This window comes from Aspergillus thermomutatus, assembly GCF_002237265.1.
Source record: "Aspergillus thermomutatus strain HMR AF 39 chromosome Unknown NODE_59, whole genome shotgun sequence".
In the NCBI taxonomy this organism is placed as follows: domain Eukaryota; kingdom Fungi; phylum Ascomycota; class Eurotiomycetes; order Eurotiales; family Aspergillaceae; genus Aspergillus; species Aspergillus thermomutatus.
The window spans coordinates 13,739-35,922 of record NW_020798108.1 but is presented as its reverse complement, the minus strand read 5'-3'; the positions used below and the strand labels follow the sequence as shown (position 1 = coordinate 35,922).

The 22,184-nt window shown below is 51.5% G+C and overlaps 8 protein-coding genes across 8 annotated transcripts; 5 read left to right on the top strand and 3 right to left on the bottom strand.

Moving 5' to 3' along the window:
• Positions 1-3,673: 3,673 nt before the first annotated feature.
• On the top strand, positions 3,674-4,600 carry CDV56_104213 (FG-GAP repeat domain-containing protein; the record flags this gene model as incomplete). The annotated part of the gene is made up of 1 exon (XM_026757832.1): positions 3,674-4,600. The coding sequence occupies one exon, from the start codon at positions 3,674-3,676 to the stop codon at positions 4,598-4,600; it is 927 nt and encodes a 308-aa protein (XP_026615707.1).
• A 753-nt stretch (positions 4,601-5,353) lies between these two features.
• On the top strand, positions 5,354-5,968 carry CDV56_104063 (MOSC domain-containing protein; the record flags this gene model as incomplete). Its single annotated transcript, XM_026757682.1, has 1 exon — positions 5,354-5,968. The coding sequence occupies one exon, from the start codon at positions 5,354-5,356 to the stop codon at positions 5,966-5,968; it is 615 nt and encodes a 204-aa protein (XP_026615706.1).
• Positions 5,969-6,226: 258 nt separating this feature from the next.
• On the bottom strand, positions 6,227-6,937 carry CDV56_103964 (uncharacterized protein; the record flags this gene model as incomplete). The annotated part of the gene is made up of 1 exon (XM_026757583.1): positions 6,227-6,937. The coding sequence occupies one exon, from the start codon at positions 6,935-6,937 to the stop codon at positions 6,227-6,229; it is 711 nt and encodes a 236-aa protein (XP_026615705.1).
• Positions 6,938-7,615: 678 nt separating this feature from the next.
• Positions 7,616-8,759, top strand: CDV56_103788 (uncharacterized protein; the record flags this gene model as incomplete). The annotated part of the gene is made up of 2 exons (XM_026757407.1): positions 7,616-7,868; positions 7,927-8,759. The coding sequence occupies 2 exons, from the start codon at positions 7,616-7,618 to the stop codon at positions 8,757-8,759; spliced, it is 1,086 nt and encodes a 361-aa protein (XP_026615704.1).
• Positions 8,760-9,298: 539 nt separating this feature from the next.
• Positions 9,299-10,740, top strand: CDV56_103584 (putative aspartate aminotransferase; the record flags this gene model as incomplete). Its single annotated transcript, XM_026757203.1, has 3 exons — positions 9,299-10,462; positions 10,519-10,624; positions 10,676-10,740. 3 exons carry the CDS (start codon positions 9,299-9,301, stop codon positions 10,738-10,740), a joined length of 1,335 nt encoding a protein of 444 aa, XP_026615703.1.
• A 458-nt stretch (positions 10,741-11,198) lies between these two features.
• Positions 11,199-13,417, top strand: CDV56_103304 (transcription factor domain-containing protein; the record flags this gene model as incomplete). Its single annotated transcript, XM_026756923.1, has 2 exons — positions 11,199-12,808; positions 12,889-13,417. The coding sequence occupies 2 exons, from the start codon at positions 11,199-11,201 to the stop codon at positions 13,415-13,417; spliced, it is 2,139 nt and encodes a 712-aa protein (XP_026615702.1).
• A 696-nt stretch (positions 13,418-14,113) lies between these two features.
• Positions 14,114-16,511, bottom strand: pab1 (polyadenylate-binding protein; the record flags this gene model as incomplete). Its single annotated transcript, XM_026756568.1, has 3 exons — positions 14,114-14,270; positions 14,329-14,957; positions 15,030-16,511. The coding sequence occupies 3 exons, from the start codon at positions 16,509-16,511 to the stop codon at positions 14,114-14,116; spliced, it is 2,268 nt and encodes a 755-aa protein (XP_026615701.1).
• A 1,247-nt stretch (positions 16,512-17,758) lies between these two features.
• On the bottom strand, positions 17,759-22,117 carry CDV56_102227 (HECT-type E3 ubiquitin-protein ligase; the record flags this gene model as incomplete). The annotated part of the gene is made up of 3 exons (XM_026755846.1): positions 17,759-18,430; positions 18,496-21,606; positions 21,950-22,117. The coding sequence occupies 3 exons, from the start codon at positions 22,115-22,117 to the stop codon at positions 17,759-17,761; spliced, it is 3,951 nt and encodes a 1,316-aa protein (XP_026615700.1).
• Between the last annotated feature and the right edge of the window lie 67 nt (positions 22,118-22,184).

Below are 22,184 nucleotides of genomic sequence, written 5' to 3'. Positions count from 1 at the left end.
TTCGACAAGAGCAAGCGTTGCCAAAGTGTCTCTAGACCGCAAAGCCCCGCCGGTAAATGTCTCGGACGCCGTGTGCGTTGTGTGGAATCCTGGCCCGGAAGCTGGGACCTGTCTGACAGAGAAGACATGTGCCAGAAAGCGACTATCAGGCGTCAGTATCTTTATTAAAGCCATATTTGTTAATGCTTCAGCCGGCCAGGTAAGAGCCTCTTACACTTCAACCTGGGAAGGACATTGTCTTCTATCCCACTTCCAGTTTCTCTTTATGGAAGCCCTTGATGGCAGAACTGTCAGTGCGAGCATTCTTGAGACTCGCAGGGTAGGAAGTCAAGGGTCGACTTACAATCAGCCTGGGATTGCTGCACGTCGCGAGCAAAGTGATTTTCAGTCAGATCGTCGAGGCAGACGGAGCCGAGATAACCATGGCTATGCTTGAATATATATCCAAGACAAAGTCAAACATGTCAACTTAAGAGATACCATTGTAAAGTCAACAAGAGCCAATGCAGATAAAAGACAGGAGAAGTAAAATAATGCCGGGAAGAGCAAAGACAATATAATCATCATAGTGAATGGCATCAGATAGTGAATAGAGTCAATTTCCTGAAAGGTTCGGTTGTGAATGAATCTCTTAGGAAAAAGAGAAAGAGTCATTACGGTGAAGGAATAGAATTGATGATTCAGAGAGAAACAGATGAAGAAGAATTCACCACAGATGATGTTTCATTGAATTCCAGATGAATGCCCATTTCGACGAGCTTCTCGGGCTTATTTATGTCCACAATTTATCCCATATAGATCTGGATATGTAGAGAAGGAAAGAGATTTGCGCATCCGAACGGATGACCTGTAATGTCGACCGGGGTCTCTGCGAGTTTCCATTGCTCAAACAGGAAGACATGAAGCTATCCGAGACAGTTTTTGCATTATGTTTCGGGAAGCCGCCAGGATCGACCAGTGGTGTAGATCCTAGGAGCAGTCTCCAAGATGTCCATGCTATCAGGGAGATACTCTCCAAGAACCACTTGTATTAAGGAATATTAGTGCTCTAATTGTTTGTCATGCAGCTGCTCAATTATCATCAGGCATCTTCATTTATCGCCCAAATCTGGAGGAATCACGACGAAGGCAGCTTGAGATTCTCCATGTCAGACAAGCAAGATAGTAGTGAGGAATATATTATATCCTTCTTCAATAAGGATATGGAGAAGGAACAGCTCCTGTGATGGAAGATACTTTAAGAAGCTGAAGCTGTTATCCCTTAACCTGGCGCCAAGCATGTATCATTTAGCGTAGTTTTCCATTCACCTGATTTAATTGGTCAAAAGCAAACCGCTTGCCCAGTCGGGTAATAAGATCGGCAGAAAATTGCTAGTGTATCCACCCCTAGCATGCCAACCATGGATATCATTATCACCTCCCTACCGCGGCAGAGACACGACTATCCAGCCCAAAGAAGGTGGATAATAAGCCATCTAACGCTGTCAAAGCCGACCACCTGCTAAGAAGCCGAAGTTGACGCGTAAGGAGAAAGCAGAGAAGCTTCTCAGCTTGATTCCTGATATCAAAACTGTCAAATTTGACCCAATCAAGATGAGTGAGCCTCAAGGCCCAGTACTACTGCTTCCCAGTAGTGTTGATGCTCGAAAGCCACTTGACCTCTTTAACCTCTTCTTTACTGATGGAATTTGGGATACCATTGCAAGAAACACCAACACCTACGCCGATATCCAGCGCGCCTCGCTTAGGGTTACCGACCAGGTTCGACCTTGGACCCGTACGGATGCGAATGAGATAAGGGTTTTTGTTGGGGTACTCATCTATATGGGCGCCTTTAAGGAACCAGCTATTGAGGGGTATTGGCGCACTGAGAAAACTGCAGGCTTAGGCCCTCAGCATCCAATACGTAAATATATGGGTCTTGTACGATTCCAGCAGCTCAAGCGATACTTACATATATCACCGCCTACGCCTGAGGAGCCTCGAGATGAGTCCGAGGAAGCTGAATACGATATCGAACATCTGTGGCGAAAGCTTGAGCCACTGATTTCAGAATTCCGATCTGCCTCTGAGAGATATCACCAGCCCTCAACGAACATCTCAATTGATGAGTTAATGGTACGATGCTTTGAACGATCACATAACACGCACAAAAGGCCTAATAAGCCGGTCAGTCAAGGCTATAAGCTATATGTTGATAGCGCAAATCAGCTTCGTGCAAGCTCTGAAACTCATCGTCGAGCTTCACGTACTTGGTGGCCACTTTTCTTATGGGTTATTGATGCAGCTGTGCTCAATGCCTTTCGAATTAGCTGTATAGATGCACAGCTCTCAAAACGACCGAAATCTACGCAGCTTCAATTCCGACAGGAGCTTTTCCAGGCTTTATTCCGGTATCGAATAGTGACAACATACCAGCCTAAGCGCAAGGCTTCCCGTATCAAGCTCCCAGATAGTCAGATACGATTGGATAGCTCTCTTGAGCATGTGAAGGAGCGAAGACTAGAAAAATTACGGACAAGGTGTACTTGGTGTCTCCATATCAATTATATGCGGCAGCGAGGTACCATCTGTCAACCGATATTGCAGGCTAACCTTACCAACTGGGATTGCAAAGCCTGCAAGGTGCCTCTCTGTGGGCCTAATGCAAAACGTACTTGCTGGAAGGATTTCCATAGTTGGGTTGATAGTGAAAGTTGAATTTGAACTTTTATTGGTCATTACATATATTCTTGTAGTTCTGCGGAGCGTGCACTCATGATAGAATGCTATTGATCAATCAGCCTCGAGAGTTCATTGTCCCTAAAGGCTTAGCTCAATGCGACGATGACAAGTATTGGCGATTCGACAGGACTGAGGGGAAGTTAGCATCAAGAGTAAGGTACCTACTCCGTAGTTTTCAGCCTAATCTTCCGTATCCTATCACTTCTGACGGAATCAATTTCAGAAGAGGGAGAAGTTGGGATGGATGTGCACTGTCACTCCGCAGGTCGTGTTCGTGCAACTGTGGCTCAGGTCCTGTGAGCCATGAGCAACACTTCAAAGTCGACTGCGAAGTGCGAAACTCTCGGATTACCGTCAAGATGCTGACAAGTTCAAATTAGGTAAATGCATCATCATCGGCCGATTATGGGGTAAGAGTGAATGTCGATTCAGCTGAATATGAACCAACCCCTGTCCCAATGTTACATCCCAAAAGTACCGTACATCTCTGCTTCTGCTTCTTCATGGACATGGCATGACTTCTGCAGTACCACGTCGGAGTCGTTCCTCATCACACGTGCAGAACCATGCATCTTAAACTGGCAACCTGAAGCGATTGACATTCACCAGCATCAATCTCGAGAACTCAGCCAGCCTCCTCGCTCTGGCATGACGCCTTCCAGTTGCCTCTTCGCAGCAACCTCACTTCGAGCCCAGGTAGCCATCGGAGCAGCAGAGCAATCTCGCGGGAACGCAATGTCCAGACCATACCTATGTCTCAGCCACGGCTGGGATCAAAATATCCTTGCTCAAGGCAGCTCAACAGCAGCTGAAGCAAACATCCCAATTGCCGAATGCCTCCGTCCTGTGCAATAAACCACCTATAAGTAAGGCCCGATCCCTCGCGATTATGACTCTGATCAAATCACTACAGCACAGATCACCAGCACAGCAACAGATTACCTTCGTCATGCAGACCAAACCCCTTTCGTTAAAAGCCATCTGGCATCTGGTCCTTCCGCTGCTGGCTACCTCGACCACAGCAGCCCCATACCAAACCCGCATCCTCGAGACCGGGACCACCTTTGGCTCCCCAGACCCCTACGGCCCCTGGTCCTTGACTCCCTCCTTTGCGAACAAACCCGGGCCAGACCTGGGCTACATCAAAACCAGCAACACCGGCACCGGCAAGGTGGAAGTGCACCTCGCCTCCAGGGCCTCCAACTACCAGACCCGCACGCTGGAGGTTGGCACGACTTTCTGGCCCGAAGACAATGGCGTCTGGCAGCTGATTGACGCCGACCGTGATGGCCGTGACGACCTCGTCTACATCAAGACCCGGAACACAGGCACCGGTCGTGTGGAAGTGCACATTGCCTCGGCGGCGTCCAACTTCCAGACCCGCATCAAGGAAGTCGGAACGACTTTCTTGCCTGAGGACAATGGGACCTGGCAGATGGCCGACTTTGATGGCGATGGCATCCTCGATCTCATCTACATCAAGACTCGGAATACGGGTACCGGACGGGTGGAGGTGCATGTCGCCTCTGGCACATCGAACTACCAGACTCGGGTCCAGGAAGTCGGCACGACCTTCTACCCTGAGGATAACGGTGTGTGGCAGATGATTGATTTTGACGGGGATGGGAAGCTAGACCTTGTGTATATCAAGACAAGGAACACGGGGACGGGCCGTGTGGAGGTACATGTTGCGTCTGGGGCGTCGACATATCAGACTCGTGTCCAGGAGGTGGGCACCACGTTCTACCCCGAGGACAACGGGTTCTGGCAGATGATCGATTTCAATAAGGATGGGGTGCTGGATTTGGCGTACATCAAGACGCAGAATACGGGGACCGGACGCATTGAGGTTCATGTTGCAACTGGCAGAAACTGATCTGCTCATCAACAGGGTCAATATCAGTATGCACTAGCCTATAGTTCTAGCACCTGTATCTAGGTTCATCATCATCTCAACGTTGCATCATCAGCATCATCAACTCTCCTCTTCAAGCACCACAAGAATCAAGCCCACATCCAGACTCATACCTGTAAACTAAACTCTCGTACAAATGCTGTACGCCCTCCATTCCTCTCCCGTTCCCTCCCTCAGCTACTGACCCCCAGCCTTCCGACTTCACAATTAGAATCTCCACCCAGCACCAACCCTATTCGGCTTCTACGTCCCTTGGCGCAAACAACACAAAACCATCACCCCGATAATCGATCGATACGCCGAGGAAATCGACGACAAGAGCATGACCTCTACCCGGTTGGCATCGAGGCGAGCCGGATATTGCGCACGAAGTCGAGGTGCGGACTTTGTCGACTGTTGGGCTGCTCAAGGCGGGGGTAGGGGAAGGCCGGGATGGTGGATAAGAGAAGGAATATGCAAGACGTCCACAGTTCACTGGTGATGATGGTGGCATAGTCGCTCCATGAGGGTTGGGTAAAATTTCTATTCGTAGATTGGTCTTGCACATCGAAGCTTAATCGAGGTCCTTATGCAGGATGAGTTGGCATGGCGGGGTCTCCAGAAACACATATACTCAGTGAAGTGATCCGCTTGTACTCTCACGGAGCATCATCGCATCCGCATACATAGCATCAGAGTAAATCCTTTCCTGATAGTGAGGGCAGTGATACCAACATGTCTGCCACAGTGACATTGACCACAAGAACCACCTTGGTCACCCCCTGCGTCCTCTCCGTCTCCAAATCCTCCTCCCACTCCATCGCCAAAACCCCCGTTGCCTCCATCACTCTCATCCCCAACCACGGCGTCGACGGCGACTGCCACGCCGGCAAAACGACCCAGCATCAAGCCCAGCCACAGGGCACCCCGAATCTCCGACAGGTCCATCTCGTCCCCGTCGAGACGCTCCGCGAGATCTCGGCCAGACTTTCCACTGGTGCGGCGGGCCGCAACGCAAAGCCACTCTCGGCAGGGGAGATCGGCGAGAACATCACTACAGAAGGTGTGGAGTTGTCGACGCTCCCGCTGGGGACGGAGTTGCATTTCCTCGGTGGTAGTGGCGATGAGGAGTCTGTTGTGGTGTTGACGGGTGTCAGGGAGCCCGGACCGGGGATGGACAAGTGTCGGGCTGGACTGAAGGATATTTGTGTGGTGCGAAATGGGAGTCAGAAGGTTGTCAAGAGGTTGGCTGGGGTGATGGGGACGGTCAAGAAGGGAGGCATGGTCCGGCCGGGGATGGGGATCCGGATCGTCAAGCCGGCCAGTGTGCGACCATTGCCTGTTGTGTAGCAGGGAACACTTAGTGATTTGGCCATACATCACCGCTTGAGCTGGTTTTCATGGTGGTACCTCTAGCTCGACTCGAGCTTTGTCTCTGTCCATAGAATTCTATTCCTAGTGCATCGAATACCAGCTCGCTCAATATGCGCATCGAGGTGGACTCAGACGTAGGATCACCCTAGAGTAGAGTATGTGTCCAGATACTATCCCGGCATTAACCTGTAGCATCTTTTGACGACACACGTTCTAATTGAAAAGGATCAAGAACTACCAGAGGAATTGTCGCTGGAAAGTTACCGAGGGCGCTTCACTCCAAAGGCTTGGTCCGGGGGGAGTACTGGCGTGTAAGGGCTGCGTATCCTCTAACTGGGTACGCTCCAACGAGGATGGTACATAGATAAAGCCCATTGCTGTTGGTGATCTTTTCAACTCGTTGGGTGAGTCGTAGCCATTCTTCCGTGCGACCCATTGATTCATGCCATTACCGTGGATCACTGGAGCGGATTCTCGTGCCACACCAACTTCGGGTGTGCTTGTAACCTGTTCGAAATTAGGTACAGATAGTTGCTCTATTTGCTGACTTTCATATGCAACCGAACTGTTTTCGTCAGCTTCGACTTCCGATTGCCCAGAAAATTCGGTGCGTCTCGACGGCGAGGTCCTAGGAGGGCCATCCACTCCAGTTTCTGCAGAACTAAGCTTCTCAATGTTCAAACAATCTTGCTGCCACTCACGGAGCTCACGAGCCGTGCGCAATGGGTATCGTCTCCAATATTGCGCATCGTTCTTCCCGAAACGCAGAAAGGGTGGATACCTCGGCTGGCTGAGTGACTGGTCGCGTTCTACAGCAACCGACAACTGCTCGTCGGTCATCTGAGCCAGCAATTTCAACAGCACATGCTCCGTCTCATGCAGACGATGTTCGAGCGCTTCAATATAGCCTTTTGCGGGTCCTCTGGCTTGGTGAGACTTGTGCATTCTTCCTGTAAGACCTGAAAACCAACCGTTTGAGCTGCTCAGGCCAGTCACACTGCCGATTGGACTGGAGGCATTGAGTACATATTGGTCTTAGCAGTTAGCAAGCTATGCCTTTACAATGATTTGCAGATTGCTTCATGATTATGACAGCTTACTTGTTGCCGCTGCACTTCAGTTCTGTCAGCGAAGATGATATCATTGAACGAAGAGAGTCACTCACTTTCTGCTTCCTGGACCGGCAGGAATTACAGGCAACTGTAATCCGAGATGCTCTGGAGCCTTTGCTGCTTTTACTGGTGGACATGCTCACAATAGAATTTACTGATTTGGTGAAACATTGATGAACCTGATATCTGACTGAATGGAAGATGCTATTTCACCCTAATCGGGACAAGAGCGGGATTACGTAAAGGCTGAATGTTTAACCGACGATTCTCTAACAACAGCAGTAGCAGCAGCCGTTGACTATTATTCCGGAAATAATGTCAATGTCATCACCTCTGAGCAAAGTTTCTGCAAGGATGAAATTTCAGGCGCGTTCCGCTCATCTGCATCGGCCGAGAGCTGCCCTGTTGACCTGAAAGCCATGGCACTGGCATATATATATGGTGCGGGCCTACTTGGTTCTCAGCACTCATCGCTACGAACACATTGTTCAGGGAAGAAAATAGAACCAAAATGGTATCTACAGTTTCAACTACCTACCGTGTTGCGTCCATTCCAGGAGATGGTATTGGGCCAGAAGTCGTTGAAGCAACGATCCAGGTCGTTAACAAGCTCTGCCAAACGTTACGAACGTTCGACATCGAGTTCACTCACATCCCATGGGGCACGCAGTACTACAAGGAACATGGTCGGTATGCGCCAGAAGACTGTCTGGACACACTGCGACAGTTTGATGCAGCACTGTTCGGCGCTGTAGGCGCTCCAGGTATGATTGTCCTGTCTGATGAACTTCGGCTAAACAACCAGCAACTGACGGCATATAGATGTTCCCGACCACATTTCCCTTTGGGGTCTTTTGTTAGCAATTCGAGGGCGTTTGCAGCTGTACGCCAATATCCGCCCGGTACGCACCTTCCCTGGTACAAAATGTCCCCTGAATACAGCGACAAATGGCATCGACTGGGTTCTCGTACGGGAAAACTCAGAGGGTGAATATTCTGGCCAGGGCGGGCGCAGTCACATCGGCCAGCCATGGGAGGCTGCGACGGAGGTTGCCATGTTCACCCGGGTGGGAATAGAGAGGATCATGAGATTTGCATTCGAAACAGCACGCTCAAGACCTCGTCGTCACTTGACAGTGGTCACTAAAAGCAACTCGATGCGCAATGGCATGGTCTTGTGGGACCAAGTGGCCGCAGAGGTTGCCAAGGAATTTCCCGATGTCACTTGGGATAAGATGCTGGTGGATGCTATGACGGTCCGCATGGTTGGCAAACCCGAGTCCTTGGACACTATCGTCGGTACCAACCTGCACATGGATATTCTGTCAGACTTGGCCGCCGCGCTGGCAGGATCAATCGGAGTTGCTCCCTCTAGCAATTTGGACCCAACAAGGAAGAATCCGTCCATGTTTGAGCCCGTGCATGGAAGCGCATTTGACATCACTGGCAAGGGAGTAGCCAATCCTGTGGCCACGCTCTGGTCGGCCGCAGAGATGCTTTCCTGGCTAGGCGAGAAGGAAGCTGCAAAGCAGTTGATGGCATGTGTTGAACGGGTGTGCGCCGCTGGAATCCTGACTCCAGATCTTGGAGGGACCGCAAACACCCGAGGGGTTGTCGATGCGGTGTGCGCAGAAATTGAGCGGTTGATCCTATGATATGATTGATTTTATCAAGATAGTAGAGTGTATGACTTTGCGTCTTTCCTTTTGGATAAAGTTCACCAATGCATACCCTCGACCACGGCTCTTTGGCAGTAGCTCTCGTCACCTGCGCCATGGACCTACTTGGTGTCACCAAAGCAGCTGAGATTTCACCCTTCTTTCTTCCCATAGCAATGATTCCATGGTCTTCCATTTCTTTGTCGTAGGGTATGCTATGCAAGTTCTCGGCTGCCAGCGGTTGGCGGCGGGTATTTTTTCCCACGGCGTCAAGCTCCGACGATAAACGGCATTCTTTTCCCCTTCCATCATCGGATGCTTCAACAATAGCCGTTGCTATCATCGCTATCCATCATTCGGATTGGACCTTACAGCTGGGCCCACGGTTTCGGAATCTGTTCATCTCTACGTACTACAATGGGTCAAACGGAACTAATCAGCTCTCCGTCGCTGCATAAATACCGTCGTTATGCTGAGGTGGGACTAGGATAGACGACGGCCTTTGTCTCCGTACAGCAGCAGATCTACCTTCACCCATGGCTCCAGCCCAGATAGACGAGGGTCTCCGACAGACCGCCATTGGAAGTGACGCAACCTTTGTCAAGTCCATCGCCAAGTCAACACCATCTCGATTCTCCTCCCTGTCCGTACCGCCTATCGATGAGCCGTTCACACTTCAAGCCGAATACCTCAGTGACCGTCACCCCGACAGGGTTAATCTAGGCATTGGTGTGTACCGCACAGAAGATGGTGATCCATGGCCCCTGAGCGTGGTGGAACAGGCCGAGGCGCAGCTCTTCCATGCGAAGAACGTCGCCAGACACGAGTATTTGACCATCCAAGGCGACCTCAAGTTTCTTACTCTAGCACGCGACCTGGTTTTTGGCTTTGGAAAGTCCACAGATAGCGAGCAGGCCGCAGCGCAAGACCGCATCGCCTCGGTTCAGACGATCTCGGGGACAGGCGCGAACAGATTAGGCGCGGATTTTCTCGCGCGCAGCGTCAAGCCTTCTTGTGTTTGGATTCCAGATCCCACCTGGGCGAACCACTACACGATTTGGGAGCTCGTCGGCGTCGAGATCCGAACGTATCCGTACTACGACCACGAGGGTAAATGCTTCGATTATGAACGCACGACGCGGCTGCTCTCCGCGCAGGCGAAGAAGGGCGATGTTGTGATTCTTCATGCCTGCGCGCATAACCCCACCGGCGCTGATCCCAGCAAGGAGCAGTGGCGTAAACTCGCCGTGCTCTGCCAACAAAAAGGTCTGGTGCCGTTCTTTGATCTGGCGTACCAGGGGTTCGCATCAGGAAGCCTCGACGAGGATGCATGGGCCATCAGGCACTTCATGAACTGCAAGCCCGAACTGGAGTTTTGTGTTGCGCAGTCCTTCTCGAAAAATTTCGGCCTCTACGGGCAGCGCACTGGCGCCCTGCATGTGGTGACGAGTACGAGCTCGGGAACTTTGGCGCAGGTTGTGTTGGCGAATCTCTCTCATCTTGTTCGTGGAGAGTACTCCATGGCTCCTCGAGGCGGATCCGAGATTGTAAGGACCGTTCTCAGCGATGAGGGCTTGAGAGAGCAATGGTATGAAGACTTGAAGCACATGAGTGGGCGAATCAAACAGATGCGCCAGGCATTGTATGACGAGTTGATCCGCCTGGGTACACCAGGCACATGGACTCATGTTCTGGAACAGGTAGGCCTTATTTCTTCCTGAGATTTATCCTTGAATTTACTTGCTGACAATCTTAGATTGGTATGTTCACATACACCGGGTTGACAGAGACTCAAGTGCTCGCGATTCGACAACGTCATCACATCTACATGCTCAAGTCAGGACGAATCTCCATGTCTGGCTGTAAGTGCCCATCTCCCTTTCCAGAATCCCAGACACTGATGGTCTCAATAGTGAACAGCAAAAACGTCAGCTATGTCGCCAGAGCGATTGATGATATTGTACGAACCGTGGCATGACCTTTATTCTTGCTATGGAAATTTGACTATCTTTTCATCTGATACCTGTATATATGTAAATTCTGGTGGCATATATGGCTTTGACCTTTGACAAGATAGAACAATGTGATCAATTCGAACTAATGCATGTCTTTTTGAAGCTATTCCCATCAATACTGCCTTTCGCCAACACTGATCGACTCAAGCGTCGGAAATCCATGAGATCAGATCAGTAAGCTCAATCAATAATAGAAATCCTCTGCCATTTTTAATCATCTAAGACCTGCAAAAGGCGTAGAAGGATCGAAAGATGTGTGATGACTAAGCAAGCGTTGGTGGCTAGAAAGAAACTAAACTGGAGAGCAAGAGTAGTCAACCTTTGCTTGTCGATCAACTGATGAGCATCGCAGCCTGTCCTGACGTCTTGATTCAGGGAAAAATTTATCTAGGGCAGGCCGAGGCATCATGTTCCTGCCAGGATGGACTCTCTGGATCTCACCTCTGGCCCGTCAGAGATTGGTTCCCTGACAGCGCACTCGAACGAGGAGAGCCAGTTCGTTGGCAGTTCTAGCGGCGTCTTTTTCATCAATACCGTTCGACGTGCATTCTCCAAGGACTTGGATTCGTCCAAAATATCTTTGCCTCTGCCGGAAGATACGCTTGTGGGCAGCGATGAGTCGCATGCTGATCAGTCCCCGTCTACTGCCCGGTCTGCGTCCGTGTCTGGGCCGTCTGCCTCTCTTTCTCAATGGCAGTATGATTCGGAGATCGCTCATGTGCTCGGCAAGGCCCCGCCGCTGGACATGGCGAGGGAACTTATGATGGTATACTTCAAAGTGTGGCATCCCCTGTTCCCGTTTTTGCATGGCCCCAGCTTTCTGCGGGCGATGGAGTTGCTTTACTCAGATTCGCAGGGGGCTGAAAGGCCTAATCATGCGAATAGCCAGTCTACATCTACCGACCACCGGAACGCGTGCTGGACGACAATCTTTCAGTGCGTGTTCAACCTTGCAAGCCATCTGCGACCAGATCTGGACCTTCCGCCCGAATCCCGAGTCAAATCTCCTGGAAGTATGCATTCATTGCTCGCTACTCTAACTCGGAGGCAGGATCTCCCATCCCTGCAGGCTCTTCTCGCGGCGCAGCTGTACCTGGTGGCCAAGATGTCTCTTCGGACGGCGTCCACGGTAGGCGGCTGTATTCTCCGGTCTATGCTGCACGCGGGTCTCCACCGATGCCCGTTTCGCTACAAAGAGCTTTCGACACACGACCGGCAGTTGCGCAAAAGGATTTTCTGGTGCGCGTATGCTGTCGATCGGTACTTGAGCCAGGCTCTGGGCTTGCCTCTGGGTATACAAGATTCGGACATTGACGTCTGCGCTCCAGGAGCCCATGAGGTGCATTCTCCCGGTTTGCACAAGGTTCGAGACACGAGTGAGGGCTCTACTCCGCGCGTTGAGGCAGAAAGTCCTGCAAAGGGCACGCCGGCTTCATCCTCAGCTGCACAACCTGAGCTCATCAACCCACAGCATCTCCCACAACGCAGATACCCCAGCAACAACGCAGACCCCAGAGAACACGAACAACATCAAAGAGAAATAGCTTTTATGAGCTACGTCGAATCAGGCAAATTGACAGGCCGCGCGCTAGAGCTCTTCCACAAGTCCATCCTCGTCCGCTCCGTTCAGCGCAGCTCCGTCCTCATCCTTGTCGCAGACGTGCACAAATGGTGGAACAGCCTCTCCCCAGACCTCCAAGGCAACCCGGCCAGCAACAAGGACTCCACATCCCCACAATCACAGCATGATGAACCCTTTCACTTCGGCCCCTTCTTCACAGTCCTCTACCACCACCTCATCCTCCTCATCAACCGTCCCTCCCTCTCCCTACCCCCCTCGACCCCCGAGTTCAACTCCGGCCTGCAAACCTGCATCGGCGCCGCAAGAGGCATCCTCTCCGCACTCAGAGCCCAGATCGACGCAAAGCAAGCCCTCTTCTGGCCGGGCTTTCTCTCGGCAGCATGGATGGCAGGTTTGGTCCTCGCCTTCGCCTGCCAGCTCAGACAGTACATCTGGTCAAAGGGGTCTCTGTACGTTTAACACCTTCACACTCCCTTTCCTCTTGTAGCAAAAGAAAGTTTCCGAACTAACATCGCTCGAAAAAAATCAGCGAAATAAGCGACTGCCTCGCCTTTCTCCGTATCATGTCCACGCAATGGGATACCGCAAAACACTGCCATCGAGCGCTGAGCTTACTCGCCGAGAACATCCGGCATTCCTTCACCTCTGCACAACAGCCTCGAATCTCGGCCTCGAACTCGAACCTCGACTCCTCCTCGCGCGAAGAACCCTTTTCACCAAGCTCAATTGCAAACAAGAGACGGAAAATCGCCTCCTATGATCCCTCTGTTCCTCTTCCGAGTACGGAGTCGATGGCCGGCCAAGATCCGCTGACTGCACCCGAGTCGGGAAATGTGCAACTCGAGCTCAATACGACCACTCCGAATGGTACCGAGACTGATTACCTCGGCCTAACGGATCTTCGCCAGGTGCAAGACGCTCGACCCTTTCCACTCAATGACTCGTCCGCGACAGCAACGGCTCTGATGGATCTGGATCTGAACACAGTGGATTTGCTTCAGGGAGCGAACTTTGACTACCTACTTGATATGTTCGGGCAGCAGTATCCAAGTTTCTGAAATTTACCTTGTCATCTGGTTTACTTCTGTGCTCATACTCTTCAGACGACGTAACTTGGGTTGTAGATACAAGGGTTAACACCATGTTGCTAAATCCTACACTACGAATTATTGAGCAAGGCCAAAATCCCGTGAGGAAGTCATAAGTCTATATTACACTCGCGTCAGATAAGAAAGATACGAGAGTAGCCATGTTAATCAGGATAGGAAGAGAAAAGACGTCACAACTTCCTCCCTTTAACATCAACTGAAAAACCCATGGTGTCCGAACAAACTTTTCTCCGACCCTAGCACGATTGGAAATTCAATTTGCCTTTGCCATCTTCTGAAATGAAACAAGACCGGCTCCTGCAGCCGCTCCACGCAGTAGCCATTGCCGACTCTTAGCAAGACAGAAAGCAGATGTAGCTACGGGATCCGGCAAAACAGCATGTCGCTCGCAACACAGACACGTGACACCACCAGCAAAAAAAAGACTTTTTGAAACAGGAGGGATATCAGGACCGGGAGGGAAAAAGGAGAAAAAAAAAAAAAAAAAAAAAGGGTTGAAGCTGATAAGGAAATAGATTGAGGTGTAGGAGTAGAGGGAGAATCGTTAATTCAAGAAAAGAGAAAGGTAGGTCATCAAAAATAGACGTGAATCAAAATCTCAGAGTTGGGAGGACCAGCTCAGCATCAGATACCGAGACACGTAGTCTACGACTTGTTCTCTTCCGTAGCAGTCTCAGCGGCATCCTCCTGGGGCTTGGCAGACTCAGCGGGAGCCTCGCCCTCACCCTTGTTCTTCATGTACTCGTCATAAACGCTAAGGGCCTCGTCGACCTTGGCGCGAAGGGCATCATCATCCTCAAGGCTAGATAAAAAGACGTTAGCATGCGCTTTGACGAAATTGACTTGAAAGAGAAACTTACAGGCCAAGCAGTTCAGCGTTTTCCATCTCCAGAAGCATACCAGTGATCTTGCCGGCCAGCTCGGGCTGCTGAGCTTGAATCTTAGGGTAGAGAGCCTCACCCAGCATCTGCTTCTGCTGAGGAGGAGGGACAGCATTGAGAGTCTGGGCAGTGAGACCACCAGGGGCGGGAGCCTCCTCGCGACCGGCGGCGGGCTGAGCAGGGGCGTTCTGACCGCGACCACCCTGAGGACGAGGGCCTCCCTGGACGGGGGCACCGCCACGGCCCTGTCCGTAACCGGGACCACGCATGCCCTGACCCATGGGCATTCCGGGCACCTGACCGCGGCCACCAGCACCGCGTCCGAACTGTACCTGAGCCATCTGAGGGTAACCCATACCGTTGGGAATGCCACCGGGGCCCTGCATGGCGCCCATGGGGATGCCCTGGAAGTTGGGAGGAATCTGCTGGTTGGGGCCCATGCCACGTCCACCCTGCTGACCAGGGAAGGGACCGGGGTACTGGCCGGGGCGTCCGCCAGGGATGCCCATCACCATACCGGGCTGAGGAGCGAAAGGCATGCCACCGCGCTGACCAGCGGGAATGAAGCCCTGCTGACCAGGACCGTAGAAGACAGCGGGCTGCATGTACTGCATTAGAGTTAGCAACGGTGTTCATTTTGCGAGCGAACAATCAACAACGCGAAAATCAGGGATACATACTGGCTGGGGCATACCAGCGGCAGCGGCGGCCTGCTGCTGACGGATGGTGTTGCGAGCCTGGATGCTGGCCTCGAGCTGGCTTCTGCGGACATCCTTGCGCTGGGCAAGAGCCACATACAGAGGCTTGCCGTTGACCATTCTCTGGTTCATCTCGGTGACGGCCTTGGAGGCCTCATCGGGGCTGCTGAAGCAGACGAAACCGAAACCCTTGCTCTTTCCAAGAAGCTTCTTCTCAGTCTTCTTGGGCTCCTCCTTCTTGTCCTCTTCGGACTCCTTGGGCGCCTCCTCGGTCTTTTCCTCACCCTCCTTCTCGTTCTCCTTGTTGGACTCCTTCTCCTTGTCGGACTCGGAGGTCTCTCCGGGGGTGAGGGTGTCACGCATGACCTTGGCGGAGGTGATGGTGCCGTAGGGGCTGAAGAGCTCGCGCAGCTTCTCGTCATCGACGTCATCAGTGAGGTTCTTCACGTAGAGGTTGACACCCTGGTACTTGGAGGCCTTCTCCAAGCGAGCGGCCTCGTACTGCTTGCGCAGCTCCTCCTCGCGCTCGTGCTTCTTCTGGGCACGGCCAACGTAGAGCTTCTGTCCCTTGATCTCCTTATCGTTCATCTCCTCGACGGCGGCCTGCGCGCTGTCATGGGTGGAGAAGTTGACGAAACCGAAACCACGGCTCTTACCCTCCTGGTCACGGCTCAGAGTGGCGGAGGTGATCTCACCGAACTTCTCGAACATCTTGCGGAACTCCTCCTCGGTAACTTCCTGGTCAATGTTCTTGATGTAGACGTTGGTGAAGTTGGCCTTCATCTCCTCGAACTTGCTCTGGCGGTCCTTCTTGGAGATGTGGTGGCCGACGAAGACCTTCTTGTCGTTCAGCAGCATGCCGTTGACATGCTTGATGGCGTTGTTGGCGGCCTCGGCGGTCTCGTAGTGGACGAAACCATATCCCTTGGAGTTACCAAACTCATCCTGAGCGACTTTGCAGCTCAGAATGTTTCCGAAGGCGGCAAAGGTGTCGTGGAGAGCCTTGTTGTCGATCGCAGCGTCCAGGTTCTTGATGAAGACGTTGCCCTGGCCAGTCTTGCGCAGAGCGGGGTCACGCTGGGACCACATGATACGGCAGGGCTTGCCCTTGATCAGGGTGTAGTTCAGATCCTCGAGGGCGCGCTCGCCATCGGCAGTGTTGTTGTAGTTAACGTAGGCATATCCGAGAGAGCGTCTGGTAACGGCGTCACGGCAGACACGGATGGAGGCAACCTGGCCAATGGAGGAAAAGAGCTCGTAGAGCATAGCCTCGGTGACGGAGGGGTCGAGTTCACCGACGTAGAGGGAAGCAGAGTGGGGCTGGTTGGCGCTGGGAGTAGCAGAGGGAGAGGAGCTCTCAACAGCGGTAACTTCAGGAGCGCTGGTGGCAGCGGGGTTGGTGGCCTCGGGGGCGCCGTTGACAGTGTTGTCAGCGGCGGGGGTGGTAGAGACTTCGGCAGACATTTTGATTTTCTTTTACTAAAGCAAACGAAGAGCAGACTGTTAGCGAGCAGTAACACCGGGATGAGATGATGATCGGAGACGGAAGTCTGAAGGAAGAAACGAAGGATGATGGAGACGAAAAGCTTGGAGGCTCTCGGCCTTAGCTTGAACCAATCAATCCAAGATGACAGTAATAACTTCCTGAAAGGTCTGCTGAGATTCAAACACAGAGAATAGCAGGAGGCCAATAGAAGTGTTATCACCAAACACAAGGGTGTGCGCTTTGTGCGCTGGAGCAGCAGAGCAGTGACTTGCTTCAAGCAGCTGGACAAAAATCACAAGCTGGTAGGAAGAGCAAGGAATTAAATGCAGCACACAGTCACAACATACAGTGTATATGAAATCGTCTAGCGAGATCGGGAGGTGTTTGATGGAGATGGGCGATGAGAAGTGACGCGATCACGAGGGATGAAGAAAAGGCGGACGAGGAAATTCTTCCACACACACACACACACACCGCACAGTTCGAGATGATGGAAAAGAGTTCGACTGAGATAGTCAACCTTTTTTTATACGATTTTCCGGGTTTTTTTTAGGAGTTTTTTATTTTCTCTCTTTCGATGGATTCGAAAAAGGAGAAAGTAAAGGACCTTTTACAAGGAGGAGGAAGAAGAAGAAAGAAGAAGAAGAATTGCTGGTGATGCAGCAGAAAAGGCGGATTGAGGGAGGAGGGGAGAAAAGAGAGAAAAAGGGAAAGAGCGAAAGAGAGAGAAAAAAAAAGTGGATTTTTTGGTGACGAACTTTTTTTTTTTTTCTTTTTTTTTTTTTTGCTTCTGTTTTTTTGTTCTGGAAAATTCAAAGGTGGTAAATCACGCTAGTCCATTTACGGTAGTCTACCCTCGCCGCTTCAAGGGCTTGACTTGAGCGGCGAATATGATAAGAGACGACGACGTACACAACAACCGAGATGAAGGGGTTGACGCATGTCCTATGAGTGTACAAAAAGTACAAGCCATTATTGACATCAAATTTGAGGGATGTATCGACAAAGAGGTTGAATCCGAGCCACCCATGAGGGACCGGAGCCCAACAATCAAAGAAACAACACAACAAAGATAAAGAAAGCCCTATGACGCCTCAGCTATGCAACCCAGAAAAATTATAGTCTAACGTTCTCAAGCACACCCTCTTGATTGAGATATCTATCATCAATAAACAAGCAACGGCAATCAACCGTCAATCATGTCACTGCAGAAATGCAACCAAACTTAACTGAGGTCAAAGCCAGCCCCCGAGTTGATGGCATAAAGCAGCTTCTCGCGCAGAACTTTAGCATTTGTATACCGTGGCAGTTTGAGCAGGTTCACGCAGGTACTAGTGCTGGGCAGTCGGTCCTGGTCTTCACTAGAGTCGCGAATGCTGAATCGCGGATTGAGATGGCTAAACCCTAGCAACGGAGCTCGAGGGGTCGACGTCACGAATCGCAGCACTTTCTGCCGTTCCTCGTTCGACATCTGTTCCATGACCTGCCAGAAAAGCTTAACCGTCGGGTGCTCTTCCTTGTCGTCGCCGATGGTATACACCCCTCCGTACAGCGTGTTGCGTCTCAGGTCCGAAACATCTATATCTCCGGACTCCCCACTGACCAAGGTTTGCAGCTCCGACTGATTAAACATCGACAACCAAGACGGCTGAATGATGTGTCCCAGGCCTTGCAGGAATGCATTTGTCTGCAGTGCAGGCTGTACCTGCAGACGATATCGAGCAATGTAAGAGATATAAACCAGGCGATTCTGGTTGGTCACTGGAATGTCAGATCCGTTGCTTTTCAGATCTCGAGTAACGGTACGACTGCCTCCGTTCGGAAGTGGTATGGTGTCTGTGACCGTGAAATTCAACGCAAAGTCTTCCACATCTTCGGTGTAATTTTTCAGTTGCAGCTGTAGAGGGGAAAAAAAAAATTAGCACATTACCACCTCACTCAAACAAGCAGTAGTCCACTGACCAATCCTTGGTACAATCCCTGGTCAAGATCCTTCAAGTCGTTGAGATTTGCGCGATACGCTGTTTCCCTCTGCGCTGACCCTGCGCCACCCGTCAAAGCCCATTTCAGAAGGAAGAAGGGCGCAAAGTTCACATCGACCAGTATCCCCTCGTACAAGCACTTTCCGATAATTCGACCCAGGAATTCATACCGTCTAAGTAGATCCCGAACTTGCTCGTTCCATTCCGGGCTGTTCTCAACAAACCCGAGCTGCCGCAGAACTTCTCGTCGTTGCTCAACAGCAGCAGGGTTGGGGTAAAGCAAGTGTTGATCGTTTTCCTCGAATAGCTTTGGCTCCCCTCCTGACTTGAAAGCCTCGTTGGTAACACTCGTAAGGAATTCTTTGGTTACACCCCCACCGTCGATCCCGGCCTCCACAGTGTTGAACTTGTCAATGAAGCTAATCTGAATCGGCTCCTTCAAACTTTCACCCAACTCGTAGAATTGGTCGAATGCGTCCTCAAATACGCTCTCCCGCCGGATATTCGCATGATGACGACTCAAGATGTCCTGCGCTGCGGGCCGGCCATCGACCATGCGACCCATTGACGCCTGAGCCACAGACATCCGCCATGCATCCGGGTCTATATATCCTTGTCTTCGGCGCATCTGATCCCGGTAGATGAATTCTCGAAAAATCTGTACTCTGGTTGCAAAGGGAATAAAGAAAGGCATGTTTCTCAGGATCTCGAGCCTCGGAGCGACAGCTTCAAGCTGCTTCCTGCGAGCGGCCTGTTGCTGGCGCCGCCTAAGTGCCTCGATACGGCGAGTCTGCTGAGCACGACCAGTCCCGATAAGACCCAGAGGCTCGTATTCGTCATCTCTCATCCAATCATGCTGATCCTCATCCTCGTCCTCATCTTGGAGTTGATGGCGATTCTCCTCTTCCGCTACAACGGCAGGTATGAAGCCTTCCATGTCGAAGCGGTTGGTCATCAACCAATGTCCATCAGGAAGGAACTTGCGTCTCGAATCGCGCTCATGGATCATTCTCAAAAGACCTGTCACAAGACCCTTGAAGTAGTCAAGCGGAATTCCAGTAACTCCTGGGAGACCCTTCTCCTTGTTCCGCATCTCAAGGTCCTTGACACTGGTGATGGCATCAGAAGACGGGACTGCACCAGTGAAGTAGCTTTGGATTCCTCCGGCCGTCTGAGGGGCCTCGCGTTCATTCAGGTCCGCCGAGTTCCAGTAGAGTGTGAACGCCAGATTCTTGAGAAAGACAGTCATGTCCTTGATGTCCTTCAAGGGCAGCGCGCTCTCCTTGGTCCACGAAACTCTCGCGTTTGACGAAGCTGTGAACGAAGATTGGCTGGAAAAGAATTCTTCGTCGTCCATCACTTTCAGAACAAAGGTGTAGAGTTCCAGAAAGAGAAGAATAATGGTCCATTCCTCGTCTCTCTCGGCTTGGGTCATTGACAGCCCAGATTCCCTCGTCTCATCGGCCGGTTTCAATAAGGGAAGCACTTTGGTGGAGTCTTGGCTGATCTTGTCAAAGATTCTGCTAGATCGAGACGCATGCCAAAAGTATTTGATCGCTGGAATTCGAGAACCTGGATGACCTGTCCCTTGATCCCCAGATGTAGCTGATCCTAGATATAGCCACATACGAATGTCGTCTCCCCGGCGGGGAAACACTCTCAGGAGGGTCAGAGCATAGGTTGCCAGAATCTTTGCCTCTTTAGACGCATCCGACTCAGAGTCGGCCAGCTCACCTTGGGAGAGATGCGTTGACTGGAGTTGCGACAGAAGTCCTGTAATCCTACTTTGATTGACAAGGCTAGAAATTTGCTCCTTGACAAAGGGGTGCAATGGTGTCTCCTCCGTGTCATCATTGTCGATCACGTCATCTACCTCCAATCGTCGCGAGACATGCACCGCTGTGAAATTCAAGAGTTCTGATACGATCTTCACGAATTCCGGTTCCGGTGCTTGCTGCCCAGCTTGGGTCCCCATTGCATATTGGTGAAAGTAGATGATGTATGCAAGGAGCCAGAGACGTGCATCCAAATCCGTGGCACTGTGAGGACGCTCTCGAAATTGTGCGTGCAAAGGTCCCAAGGCAGAAAGCAACAATTTGTAATTTATGTTACTCGCTAATTGATCGAGCGTCCCAAGATACGCCGACAAGTTTGGGATGGTGAGGTAGCTCCTGGCAAACCACTCATAAGCAGTGAGAGTCTCGGAAGTGATGGGTCGCAACAAAGCGAGGACACTCTGGGCGGGGCTCTCCTGAGATAAATGACATCGTTTCGACAACGATTCTATGTTCCTTGTGATAATTGCCATAACAGAATAATAGTCTTCAGCTAGCCGTGCCATCTGCTTAGGAATCAAGTTCGTAAGAAAGACCAGCAACTCGACAAGATGAGGAACAGCAAAATCTGGCACGATAGAAGACAAGGCTGAGCGTAATACCCGTAGTGTTGACTTCGCAAGACGCCAGAGTGGAGTCGTCCATTCGCCTTCGGTCGCTATCGTAGGTACCTCATGCAGGGTCATCTGAAAGGCATTGGCATAGTACACCAGACGGACAATGTCACTGCTATTCCACGGTTCCAGAAACTGCACGAGAAGCCGCAACTGTGAAAGACACTCGGCCGCTGTTCCATATCTTAGAGATAACTGAAGGAAAGCGTCCGACTGCCTAGTCTTATCCTCAAAAGGCAGAGATGACCCTGTCCTTTGCCTTTCAGCAGTATCCCATTCCGTCCGCCACGTATTGCGAGTGATCTTCCTGCTCCGGTAGCCCCGCCATGTCCGCTGTATCGTCCGTGTTGCTCCCAGACGCTCTCTCTCCTGCTGCCTCAGTAGCCGCTCCTGTTGTGCGATGGCAAGAGCATTCTGTGCGCTCGGTGCCTGAGGAGGATGTCGTCCGGAAGGGTAGGCAGCGAAAGGGTTTGTATTACGACCTCCGAGATTGACCTGCCGCGGACGGCGAGAGTTTCCGGTGAAGGACTGGAACATAGCTACTGTCGTCTGGCTGGTTTCCGGATCCTGGCTAACAAGACCTGGTCCACGGTTTTTGAGGTCACTGCAGGTGATGGATTTAGGACAGAAGTGACCCCATGCCTTTGACCGAGCGATGCTGGAATTGTTTGGAGAAATATGGTGAGTGAGATGGAGATGGCTTGGGGCTATGACATATACAGCTCAGCGGCCCGCTGCGTTAGGGACACGCACTACGTGCCTGAGCTTCAGCTCAACCACCACCGCCAAGGCCGGTAGGATCTAAATGCCACGCATCGGAACGCGGCCGACGGTTACATCAGGAGATTGATTTGTTATCTTCAAAAGATTTCTACCGTGAACCATAGACATGTGTTTGAGATGCCAAAAACCAAAATTGCGCCATTTAATCAAGTAAAACACCCAGGGAAATGCTGAATCGTCGACTGCGGTAGCCACCACTCACACAGCTGGGGATGACATCGAGAACCACCGCGGACTCGGCCGCGACGCAGCGAGCACCAACGCTCATACTGTACATATAATACACTCGTAGACCGGGGATGGTGGATGTATCGGACTTGAGGGATGTGGACAACGCCGGGATTCGTAGCCGGTCAACCATCATCATCATCCTCTAAACTGCCTCACTCGAACCGATTGAAAGATAGGTCAATCTCGCGACCTAATATGACTCAAAG